The sequence below is a fragment of the Condylura cristata genome, unplaced genomic scaffold, assembly GCF_000260355.1.
Source record: "Condylura cristata isolate star-nosed mole 26May11 unplaced genomic scaffold, ConCri1.0 scaffold00022, whole genome shotgun sequence".
In the NCBI taxonomy this organism is placed as follows: Eukaryota; Metazoa; Chordata; class Mammalia; order Eulipotyphla; family Talpidae; genus Condylura; species Condylura cristata.
In genome coordinates this window covers 21,174,172-21,186,650 of record NW_004567123.1, presented here as the reverse complement: position 1 = coordinate 21,186,650, position 12,479 = coordinate 21,174,172, and the positions used below count along the sequence as shown (strand labels likewise).

The following is a 12,479-nucleotide window of genomic DNA, read 5'->3' as shown; positions in this document are numbered from 1 at the left end:
AGGAGGCTGTTTCCACCTAAAGATCCAGGATTAGCAGATCCATTGGTGTAATTGCGTTTCCCTTGCTGGTTGGTCAGGAAAGAGCATGTGACCCACCAGAGGCCAGTGGGATGTGTGAAAATGTCTGGGAGTGCTTCTGGGAAAGCTTTCCCCATCTCAAGGAAAACACCAACATCTAACTCTTCCTGAGGTCTTGTTATGTCCGGCACTGTGTATTTGAAGTGCTTAACATAAAATAACCCATTTAAGTCTCATTGGTTAGGTACTATTATCTCTCATTTTACAGAGGAAAAATCTGAGGCACAGACTGATTAAGAAACTTGCCACGGGCCTCCCTGGTGGCATAGGGTTTAAGTGCAGCACTATGAAGCTATCCAAGCCACTGCAACATGAGTTCAATCCAGGCCAGGGGGGTGGCCCACATGGCGCAGCAGACCTCTGCTGTCCCACCAGCTCTTCCCCTCAGCAGTGTATTTCAGTCAATCTGTCTGTCCTGCTCCCTCCCCACTCTGTCACTGGTGAATCCTCTCACCCCTCACAACTCTGGCCTGTACCCCAGTTCTTATATGCAAAAATAAATACATCTTTAGCAATTAAAAAAAAAAGAAGAAGAAGGAAACTTGCTGAGGGTCAAACCACTAGTGAGTGCTGGGGCCAGGTGTGAACAGCAGGCAGCTGACTCAGAGTGCTGCACCCTCGCCTACTACAAGGCTGCCTCCCTGCTTCCTCTAGCCACAGATCTAAGTGACCACCCAGACTGTGGCAGCCACTGTGCCAGCAGTCACCGGGGCAACAGAGCAGCCAGACAGAACGGGCCTTGCTAGTAGCTCTGAAAGCCAAGCAACCAGCGCTGAAGCCCACACCACCAGTTGACTTCTTGTTTTGCGGGAAATACTCTTCTAAATCACCTCGACGCAGGGCTTCTGATACTTGAGGGAGTGTGGGAAGATATGCTGGGTCTTCTGTTCTCACAAACCTCTCAGCTGAGATTGAATCACCATGTTTTCGGAGGTTTAGCATGGGGCTGGTTTTGGAGGCAAGGGAAACAGGAGAGGATTGAAGAAATATCAGTCTTGTATCACTCCTTTATTAGGTAAAGTAAACACACATGTTTGTGGCATCAAAACCCATGATATGGCATTTTGGGCCCCAAACCTCCCCAGAACAGGGCTTAGGACATTCCAGGAGGCCACGGGGCAGACCCTGCACAATCCTGTCTCCTAATTCTGTGCTCAGGTCAGAGACCACTGGGCATTCCAGTCATCCCTTGACTTGGATGAGGACCAGCCCCAGAGATTGCACTCCTGATTCTTTGGGCTCAAACCCTTGGTCAGGCTGGACAGAGAATCCCTTGACCAAGAGGACAGAGATGCAGAGTGCAATCCCCAGCATAGCCTGGCTCTGGGCCCTAAGTTGCAGGGCAGAAGCCTGGAGCCTTTGGCACAAGGATGCTCCCATTCTCCAGAAGGGGGCAAGATACGAAGGTGGCTGGGTGTCTGTGAAAGGACCTGTCCCATGTCAGAGGCGCCCAGGCACCAGCACCAGTAGGTGCTGACGAGCGCAAGGGTTCTCCAAAGAGACACTGACTTTGTCAGCTCTGGGGCAGGAGTTCTGTCTCTTGTTCACTGCTGTGTGATCAGCACCTGGAGCAGGGCTGGGCACACAAGCTCCCAAGTGTTGAATGCATCACCATGTACACAGGCGGGCGGGGTGACACACGTGTGCATCTACCCACGCTGCACACGCCCCCTCCACCTCCCCTGCTAGAAGGCACTTGAGGTTCGGCTCTGTTCAAAGAGGCAAGAGGAAGCTCAGAGACACCCCAAACTCAACCTACTATTTGCAGCTGAGGGTCTAATCAAGTGGCCCTAGCCATACAGACCCACTTCTCTTTCTTCCTCTTCCTCAGCCGCCCCCAGCCCCGGCCCATCAGGAACCACTTGATCAGCTTCCCAGAGATGGGATCGGGATGAGACTGAGGGGAGCGGGTTCTCACGAAGCCAGGGGTGCAGCAGGATGCCCACGGCCGTGAGCCGCTCCGCTGGTTCCCGTCGAAGAAGGCAGCGGACCAGGCAGCGGGCAGGAGCCGAGAGGCCCTCAGGCAGGGCAAATGCCCCTCGGCGGATCTTGCCAAAGAGCAGGGCAGGCTCTGAGTCCTGAAAGGGGTAGTGTCCAGCCAGCATGGTGAAGAGTGCCACGCCCAGGCTCCAGACATCCGCAGCCCTGCCGGAGTAGGAGGCCCGTGAGCTGAGGATCTCGGGCCCCACGTAGGCTGGGCACGCATGCTTGTCCCACAGGGAGTCATCCGGCCCGGTCAGGACGTAGGCATCCTCCAGGTTCTCTAGCACCAGCTTTGTCCTGCAGCCAGAGGAGAGACACAGGCGTTAGCTCCCACGGGGACCTCCATGCCATCACCCCACTACTACCCTTAATCGCACCCACTCCCTGAGCCCCTGAGCTGGCTTTGGCATTCACAAGCCAGTTCTGTGAAGCTGAATGACTGATCCCCTTTACAAATGAGGAAGTCCAGGCTCAGAGAGGCTGAAGGTCACAGAGCAAGTACACTTGACCTGAGACTCTGAGAGGGGCACATTTCCCAGCATCCCTCAGGGAGAGAGGCTGAGGGGGGTTGAGATAGGTAATGAGAGAAATAGGAAGTGAGGATGTGCCAAGCCTGAGCAGGTAAGGGCCATAATGTCAACACTTCGGGAGCTATGGGAACTCGACAAACCGGGCGATTTTCCTGAAAATCTGAAAGTATTTCAAAAAAGTTTAAAAACCTTAATGAGTTTACCCTCCACTCGCACAGACCCCCCAAGTCTGGAAATGAAACCGATGCACCCGGGGGTATGCATGTGTACCGGGCAGCTTGGTGTGCTCCCACACATCCTGCTTACCCACAGGCATCTGGGAAGGGGATAGAATCCGGGCCCTGCTCTGTCCCCCAATTTTCCAAAAATCACTGATTCTCAATTTCACAGAAATACTTACTCCCTGTGGAGGAAAACTCAGGGTCAGTTCCGGCTTTTGCAAGTGGCTCTGAGGTTCTAGAACCACCCTGACAACCTCTCCCTTACCAGGGAGGGATCTGAGGTCCTGTCGGGGTTCCCCAGCCAGCAGGTGGCTGGGCCGCCCCTGCTCCTCAAGGCAGAGTGGAATAGGGCCTGGGCTCTGGAGTCCTCCCTCGATGCAAACCCCAGCTCCGTATTTATGTAGCTGTGGGACCCTGCTGTCAGCTGCCCTCTCTGGCTGTCTCTCAGCTGCCCTGGGGAGACAGTGGCGCCTGCCTCCTGTTTGTAAGGGTCTACGGCATCTCAGGCAGCGCCGGTGAGCGCTTCACCTGCCTGCTGTCAACGACTACCACAAAGGCAGCTCCACAGGGCTTGCAACAGGAGACCACACCGTGGGGCTAGTCCAGGCTTTTCCACTTTGCCATCCCGAGCCTCAGTTTCCCCATTGTGACCGACCTCTGAGTGCCTCTGTGACCACACTCACCTCTCACAGTCGGTGAAGACAAAGCGCCGCAGCTTGAGATCTCGCAGGACTAGGCCGTGCTGGTGACAGTGCGCCAGGGTGGCGGCCATCTGGCGGAAGAGCGCGGCCGCCTCGGGCTCGGGCAGACGGCGGCGCCGGCGCACCAGACTGTGCATGTCCCCATGCGGCCGCGGGAAGAAGGCGTAGAGGTGCTGGGTGCCCGCCAGGACCTCCGTGGGCCGGGCCACGTGCCCGTGGGAGGGCAGCCGGGAGTAGGGCTCCAGGACAGCCATGGCCTCAGAGAGGGGGTACACCTGTGGGCGGGGCACAGCGTCAGCACAGCGGGGGAGGGGCGCAGCCCCTAGGCGTGGGGCTCCCGCGCAAGGCTGCCCCCCAGCCAGTGGCGAGCTGGAGGTTCCAACCCAGGCACCTCATCATCACTGCTTTTAACTGCATCTTACAAGGCATTACGCTGCAGATAACTGACGGTTAACAAGTAACCCAGAAGTCAGAGAGTGCAGAAATAACTTGGTTGCATGGTCATGGTGGCCAATCACTGCACAGGCAGGCACCGTGGAATCTTAACTCCATCACCATGGTCCCTGTCCGCTGGTGCACAAACAGAAGACAGTGAACAGGCCAAGAAACCAAGTATCTCCCAAATCTGTAAGTGCTGCAAGTGAACTTAAAAATGCTGGCATAGAAACTGTTTCAGAGCATTGCAGGCGCAATTTAAGAAAGTGGTCCAGAAGGGACTCGTGGAGAAGCGACCTAGATGACTCAGAGACACCCAGAATAAGATTCCCAGGTGTGGGCAGTACCGAGGCCCTGGTACCAGAAACAACTTGCTGGGAAACCCAGCCACGGCTCATCCTCATCCGTTGGCAGGGGGTGGGGGGGGGGGGGAAGGGAGGTGCTGCAAGGTTGTCCAGAGCGAGCGAGGGGCCTTAGCACTGGCTGCAACCTCACCATAACATGAACGGGAAGTCCTGTTCAGAGCGGGAAAGTGACCCCGCGGTCCACACAGCTAGGCAGCAGCAGAGCTGGAATACTCGCTGTGGTTTGTGAGTGAGAGGAAAACATGGAGTGTTCTGTGCTGGCCTCCATGGGTGGGCCGAAGGCACGAACCCAAAAACTGCTGAGCAGGCACATGCCTTTCCCGGGGACTTGCCCTTCCTGCCGCCTGGCTCGTCCCACTCATGCAGTCACTGCTCGTTGTCAGCCCTCCAGGGAGCTCTCCGGGCTCCCCAGGTAGCATCGCCTGCACCCCTTAGCCCCCAGCCCTCTCCCAGCCCTAGCCTTTGAGCCTTACACTCACAATCCCGACAGGTTTCACTATCCGCTGTCTAACCGTCCCTGCCCCCCCCCCCAATGGCAACTAGAAGAGAGCAGAACTTTGTTTCTGAGCCACAGCACGGTGCCTGGTGCCTGGCACTCCCCTCCCTGAAGGTTTGCTGTACGGATGAACAAGGTGCTAATCTACAAAGGTAGACTGTTGATCTTTCCACAGGGGCCAGAAATCCTAGGCGATGTGAAAGTGCTAGCAAGCCAGCCCCCATGGTTCAAGCTGATGTGAGACAGCACGCCCTAGTAGGCGCCCCGAAATGTTTCTGAATCATTCATTGCACGTGGCTGTCCATGGACACGTGCTGCTGATTCCAGCCTGCTCTGCTCGCTCCTCCCCGCATGGATCTCCTCCCCAGGGGGATCACAGAACCTGTGACGCTGCAGAAAGGGGCCCCTTTGTTCAGGGGTTCCATAAAGCACCTGCAATAGAACACTGGGGACCCACATCAGGCAGTCCAGAGCCCAGGAAAAGTGGCGGCGGGGCCCTGTGCCACCTGCCCTGGCCACAGTGCCGCCAGCCTCCCCATTCTGCTGTCAACCACGGCTCCTTGCACTAATACCTGTAGTGGCGCCCCACAGCCCAGCTGAAACTTCCTGATGCTTCCATAACCAGTGGTCATAGAGAAGCCCCTTCATTCTCTGCAGTGCCACGCCCCCTCCTCTAGACCTCTGCACAGCTGTCTCCCCTCCCTGAATTCCCTTCTCTCCCTCTTCCTGACTGACTCCTACTCAACCTTTCCAACAACCTTTCCCCCAGCCCTCCAGCCCCCCAGCCCCAATACATTAGAAGCTTCTCTGTGTTCTCAAGGACCCATCCTCTACCTAAGCTGTGAATTACTCCAGGGCTAGGACCATCAGGTTAACCTCTCTGGTCTCAGTCTAGCCCCAGGGCTGACAGAATTCGGAGCTCACTGGCTGCTTCCCCGATATATGCAGGAATAAATTAATACAACCCCCCATAGCTTCTGCCAATCCCCTTGAGCCCAGGCCCTCGCCGGGGCCCCAGATGAGTGTCAAGTCACCACTGAGCAACGTACCTTGCAAGTGTACTCTGTGCCTGTGGGGCAGTGCAGGGACCGGTAGGCCCGGCTGCCCTCCTCAGGCTCCAGGAGGACATAGGGCCCGAGCCGGGAGGCAGTGGTCACACCAGGGGTGGGGGCTTGAACAGGGGGCGGGCTCAGGGGCAGCAGGCAGGGGGTCAGCCTGGGCTGGAGCCCACTTCGAGCTTGTTTCCGTCTGGGATACTCAGAGTCGAGGTCATCATCCAACTCCAGCCTCTTTTTCCTGGAGTGAGAATCTGCAGGGGTAGCCAGAGGGGTGACTCGCATCTAGAAAGAAGAGAAGAAAGGCACTAAGTTAGGCTGCTTAGTGGCCCCGCAGGTGGAAGGGTCCAGGAGGCTGCACTGCATAGTCTATGGAGAGAGACTTGGCAGTGTGTGATAAAATGACAAATGCACAGACCCTTGACTGGGTGTCTCGTTTCTTGGAATTTATCCTCCAATTACAGTGCTCCAGAAAACAGTAAACATTCATCAAAACCGTGTGTCTACTAGCAAAAGGCAGGACACCCTTCCAGGGGTCCAGCAATAGGGGACTGGTTAAACAGCATTGTACAGTTGCACCGTGGAATACCATACAATCCTGAAGAGGGACCAGACAGCTACCTACATACTATGTGGCCTGACTGCCATGAAACCCAAACACAGAACTATGTGTAAACAATACTCTTGTATTTGTATACAACTACATGTGTATCTTGTTTGCATATGTAGAAACTCTGGAAGGATCTATAACAGAGTAAAAGGAGACTTTTATTTTAATACTTTTTGAATCCCAAACCACATGAATGCATTTCCTAATCAAAATTTACCTTTAAACAAAGAAATACATGTTTGAACATACAGTTTGTTTTCAAAAATTGCATCATATAATACGTGAGTCTGGCACATTCACATATAGGAGAGATATGATATGATATGATATGATATGATATGATATGATATGATATGATATGATACAGTTGGTTTTCAAAAATTGCATCATATAATACGTGAGTCTGGCACATTCACATATAGGAGAGATATGATCCAATTTATTCACTTAACACTCCTTGGGCAGGGTCCTAGGGACAGGGGTGAGCCAGAAAACATTCTCTAGTCTTCTGTCTACTTGGGGTGCTGGCAGGTAACCCTAATCATATCTAGTGTGATCAGCCCTATAATTAGGAGAAGCATGGAGCTGTGGGAACCCAAAGAGGCCTCTATCCCAAGATAGCAGGTCAAGAGAGGGCTTTCTGGAAGAGGTGATAGGTAAACTGAGACCTGGAGGAGAAAGGTGATAGGGAAAGATAGTCTCTTTCCATGGTTCGCAAACTTGATCAGACTCTGCAGTCACTTGGAGGCTTTAGCAAAACACACATTGTTAGTCCCCGCTCTTAAGAATTTGGGGTGGGTCCTGAGAATCTGCGTTTCTAACAAATTCCCAGGTTAGGTTGATACTGTTAGTCTAGAAACTGCTGTTCTAGGAGGAGGGATGAGACAAAAGAGCATAACTGCAGTTAGGAAATCAGGGAGATTGCAGAAAACCATAAAAGTGTCAAATATTAAGGTTGCAAGATTAGGGAAGGCACCTCTGTGAAGTGCTCTTCAAGCATCATGTGGCAGAGATGGCTAGTGGTCATCCTGGCTGTCCCTCTCGCCCCCCTGAGACGGGTCCTCCTCACCCAGAATAAAGGCCGCATTTCCCTATCGCACTCGCAGCTAAATACAGCGTGTGGCCAGCAGGTTGTGAGTGCAGCACTGTGTGCACCTCCCGGCTTAATGTCCGTAAACCGAGGGCCAATGCACATCGCTCCCTCCTCCCTGTAGGCTGCAATGTGAACCTGATTGCTGAGGCTGCAGCATCCATCCTGGTCCTAGAAATACCACACACAGCCGAGCAACCGCTGAGAAGCGGCGTTCCTGAGCCCAGTCCCGCCCTGCGCTGCCTGCGCCCAGGTTTCTGAAATAAGTTTCTATTTCATTTTAGCTGCAGTTGGGTTGGTTGTTTCTTTATTACAGTTGAGTCTAATCCTAATTAGGGCTGATGATGTTTGAACTTTGTCCAGAAGGCGCTGGGAGCCACTGCCTAGCAGGGGAATGGTGCATGTTTAGGGAGGGCAAGACAGGGTCAGGGAGACCAGCAGCTCAAACCCAGGCGAGAAGAGATGGCAACTAGGAGGTGCTTGTGGGAACAGAGACACAAGTCAAGGGCTCAATCGTGAGAGCGGGGTTGAAAGGGGGGACATGGAGGTCTCAGTGGGGGGCTTGGATCTGGGGGGTGAGGGAGAGGCCAGAGCCAAGGGGAAGTCGAGTCTTCTGCTCCCCAGTGAGAGGCACAGGGTTTCATCTCCTGAGCTGAGGAAGCAGTCATTACTTGGAGACTCCGAAGAAAACTGTTAAGTTTCACTTCTAGTGGGTTTTAACAATATCAAAATGAAACCAGAAATGTGCTTTTATTCAACAATTACTGTCATCTCTAGGAATCAATCACCAAACACACACACGTGTGTTCTGCTGGAAGGAAAGAGAGACGATGGTACAGGTTATTCCTACAGCCCATGTGACAGAAACAACTGAATGCCCACCATTAGGGCACTGGTTAAATACACTGAATTTTATCCATCATGGTACAATTTGTAGTCATCTAAAATATGGAGGAAATTCTTTATGGTTGGAAAGATCTCCAGAGTGAACTGTTAAGTGAAGAAGTGGGACTTTGTGGATAAGAGGGAAGAAGAGACACTCTGCTTATTTGTTGAATGTTGTAAGGTGTGAGCCCCCATTACCTTTGAAAGGGAGGAGGGAAGGCAGGAAGGAGGAGAAGCAGGAGGAAGGGGGATGGGTGACAAATTAATGAGGCCTGTACTGAAAGTAACCCTGAACGCACACTGGAATAAAGCAAGCAGTTGAACAATACACCCCTCAAGGAAAAAAAAATCACCAACATCTAAAGCAGCGTCTCTTCATATTTCAATATATGTACTGACAGATGTGTAAATGCACAGGAAAAGTTCTGGAAGGACCAGGACTGAACTGGCCACAGTAGCTCCAGGCTTCCTGGAGGACCTCGTGGAGAAGAAATTTAGGAGGGAGGCAAGGAAATTTTCAATTTCAACATCTTAAAATAAGGATTCTATGTTCATTTATTGCTTGAGTATTTCAAAATAGATGGAGAGTATTTTTTTAGGATTGATTTATTATACATACAAGAACTGGGGTACAGGCCAGCGGCGAGCTTCATAGGGCTGTGCTTTAACCACTTGCGCCACCAGGGAGGCCCTCCTAGAGTATTTTTTTTTTTTTTTCAAATGCAAGCTTTATCTACTATTGCCTGATGGCCGAGAGCTAGAGGACCCGAAGGTCCACATGCAGAGTGAGTCCACCAGGCAGATCAGTTTCACCATCAGCTAAGAAGTGGCAGGGCACGAGGGTCCCTCCAAGGCCCAGGCTCCATTCATTCTGCTGTGGAAGAAGCCACACTGGAGCAGCTGTGTCACTGGGCGCCTGGCGGGTGAAGGAGAGGACCCTGGCAAGTCAGGACAAAGGTTCTCTCCATCTGCTACTCAGTTTCCAGATGAGAGCCCAGGTGTGAGGTGTTAGAGGAGGGGACAAGCCCAGCTAAAGGCCTCCCCAACAATCAAGGCAGGTTAGTGACAAACTCGCCTCCAGTCTCAATCCTGCTTCTCCCCAATGCTGGAGCTGCCTTGGGAGGTAGGGAGCCCCCACAAGAGAAGGCCATTAGCCCCCCTGGTAAGAATTCATTAGAGTGGCTATAAACAGTCCAGACTTACTCAGACCCTTCCTGGGGGGTAGCCCTGGGCTGCTTCTCTAACCTTCCTGAGCCTCAGTTCTCTCCTCTCTAAAGTGGGAACAAGATATGAAGCCTACAAATTTATATATATACACATATATGTATATATATGTATATATACATACGTATGTAAGTATATATGTATATATACATACGTATGTATGTATACACACATATCACACACACACATATATATATACTTTGTTTATTTATTTATGCATAGAAGAACTGGGGTACAGGCCAGAGATGTGGGGTGAGGGGTGTGAGCAGATTCATCAGAGACAGAGTGGGGAGTAAAACAGGCAGATGTACTGAAATACACTGCTGAGGGGAGCAGTGGGCCAGACAGGAGAGGTCTGCTGCACCTAGTGGGTCAGGTCCCTGGCCGGGGATCGAACTCTACCTGCCGTGCAGTGGCAGGCTATAGCTTGATAGCGCTGAGACTTTAACCCCAGGGCCACCAGGGAGGCCCAAGATTTTTGTGATCATAAAATGACAACAAATAAATCAGGATGGCCCCTTTGTAAGGTAGTGTCAGCTAACAGTCACTCCTGTTGTTCCATTACAGTACTGTTGTTATTCTTAGCTGAAGGTGCTTAAGTGCCCCCTGGGGAGTCTTAGAAATCTCGCTGTAGAGACCAGGATGACACTCCTTACCTCACAGGGTGCTCTAAGGGTCAAACTCCATGGTACCCTGTTGTACCCTGGGAAGCACCAGACCCTGGGAGTGGCAGGTCTCAGAGTTTGGCAGGGCCTGGGGTAAACTCCCACACAGTGGGGCAACTTGAGTCTGCAGGAGAGAAGACTGTGAGGGCTGGAGGCTGCCCTGTGCTTCCACCTCTCCCTGTGCCCTGAGGGGGGGGGCACTTCCAGGGCGGGGGAGGGGGGACGAAACACACAACCCTGGGCAGACAAGTGGGCACACGCCCTCAAATACACACCTTGTCTAAGCCAGCCCTGGCAGAGGGGGGCGCACACATCTTTAGGTGGGATACACTGGCCCTCCACGGCCCTCAAGTCATCACACTTAGAAGCACTTGGCTCATACCAAGGTGGCCACAGGCTCAGCGGGACCCTGGCCTCGAGCAGGGGGTGTGGCCTTGCTGCCAAGCACCTCTGTGGCCAAGGCAAGCATGAGGGTGAGGGTCGTCCCCATGAGAGGTTTGAGCTTTGGAGTGGGGAGAGGAGTGGGCGGGAGTGAGGCAAAGGGGTTGGAGGAGGCTGAGCCCCAGGGCCGAGAGAACCAGCGGATGTAGCCCTCGACCCCCAGAAGGCGCAGTTTGCAGGCAGGACACTGTTTCCAAGAGCTAAATACACACGCGCACGGAGCACGCTGCGAACCCCGCGCTGTATCCTCGCTTCCGCTCACACTGCACCCCCACCCCACCCGCCGCCCCCACCCGAAGCCCCCCCCCCAGCTGGACCTGGCCGGTCCAGGCAGCCAGCAGCCTCACCACGACCCAGCGCTCACCACGACCCAGCGCTCCCCGTAGCTCACACCGTCCACGGAGACACAGAACTCCCAGACAGCTGCCTGTGGGGCCCCACAGACCCTCGCCAACCCGCACAGTCACACAGACCCCACGACAGTGCCCCAGCTCCTCCCAGGCGCTTCACATACAGACCTCCGCACCAAGTCACACGCCGGACGCACACCACTGTCCGGGCGACCCCTGGACACTCCGTGCCCGCTCGCTCCCTCCGCCGCCGGAGCACAGCTGCCACGTCCCGAGGGGACGCGCCCTCGTCCCACTGAGCCACCTTCGGGCGACTCCACACCCGGCGAAGCCGTGCCACCTGCGATCGGCGGGAACACTGGGCCCAGGTAGCCCTCCAGACGGCGGGTTCATTAAAGAGTGTGTGTGCACCGGCTACCCGCAGACGCAGTCCTGCCGCCCCTCCAGCCCGCCGGCCACGCGACCGCTCTCCCGCTCCCGGCCAGGTACCTTGCCCTCGCGAGCCCTGGGGTCCTGCTGCCACCCGAGCTCAAAGTCGCCTGGGCGGCCCAGGAGGACTGGACCCCGCTGCGCCGCGACTGAGCTGGGGATCCGGGTGGACTCCGGGTGGTCGCCGTCCCCAGTAGCCGGACGCGTGGCGAACGGTCGCAGCTTCAGCTGCGAGTGTCTCGTGGGCGCCTGGCGCGAGGCTGGGGCTCGGCGCGGGTGATGTAAACCTGAGCTAATCGGCAGCCGCCTGGTGCCCTGGGGCTGGGAATTGCACCATCCCCAGAGCTCCGCCCCTAGGGTCAACGTCCCGGCACGCCCCGCCCACTCGCCCCGCCCCCACGCCCCAGCCTGGCTCGCGGGAGTCTTGGGGAAAGTGTTTTGCGTTACTGAGCCACAGTTTCCCTGTCTGTGAAATGGGAAAGTCCTTTCTCGCGCAGGATGGCCTGGGGGCGAACACACCATGGCCTTTTCCTGGTTTATTTTTATATTTCTTTAAAGATTTATTTATTTGTGCATACAGAACTGGGGTACAGGCCAGAGGTGCAGGGGCTGTGAGAGGATTCACCAGAGACAGAGTGTGGGAGCACAACAGGCGGATATAGTGAAGTACTCTGCTGAGGGGAGCAGCACGCGGGTCGGAGACATCTGCCGCGCCATGTGGGTCAGCTCTGGGGCTGGGGATCGAACTGGTGAAGCAGTTGCGGCTCGCTTCATCGTGCTGCCTTTGTGCCACCAAGGAGGGCCCTTTTTCCTGGTTTATAAAGCACTTCCCCACGGTGCTATGTTAGCGGGCAGAAAGCTCATTCTCCCCTTTCTATTAAGGGGCAGCCTGAGGTCCAGCTGTGGGAAAGCGGTCCACGA

General features: G+C 54.4%; 1 protein-coding gene across 1 annotated transcript; it reads right to left on the bottom strand.

The window, feature by feature from the left end:
• Positions 1-1,090: 1,090 nt before the first annotated feature.
• TRIB3 (tribbles pseudokinase 3) lies at positions 1,091-11,844 on the bottom strand. The gene is made up of 4 exons (XM_004687320.2): positions 11,619-11,844; positions 5,859-6,149; positions 3,496-3,788; positions 1,091-2,358 (listed from the first exon to the last, which is right to left on the bottom strand). Exons 2-4 carry the CDS (start codon positions 6,147-6,149, stop codon positions 1,869-1,871), a joined length of 1,074 nt encoding a protein of 357 aa, XP_004687377.1. The 5' UTR covers positions 11,619-11,844; the 3' UTR covers positions 1,091-1,868.
• Between the last annotated feature and the right edge of the window lie 635 nt (positions 11,845-12,479).

Bases quoted from the DNA above. Each gene is read 5' to 3' on its own strand.
- TRIB3 (XM_004687320.2), bottom strand. From the start codon at position 6,149: ATGCGAGTCACCCCTCTGGCTACCCCTGCAGATTCTCACTCCAGGAAA. The intron at 3,789-5,858 runs GTACGTTGCTCA...CCCCGCCCACAG, and splicing joins GCACAGAGTACACTTGCAAG to GTGTACCCCCTCTCTGAGGC. The intron at 2,359-3,495 runs GTGAGTGTGGTC...CTCTGGCTGCAG, and splicing joins GTCTTCACCGACTGTGAGAG to GACAAAGCTGGTGCTAGAGA.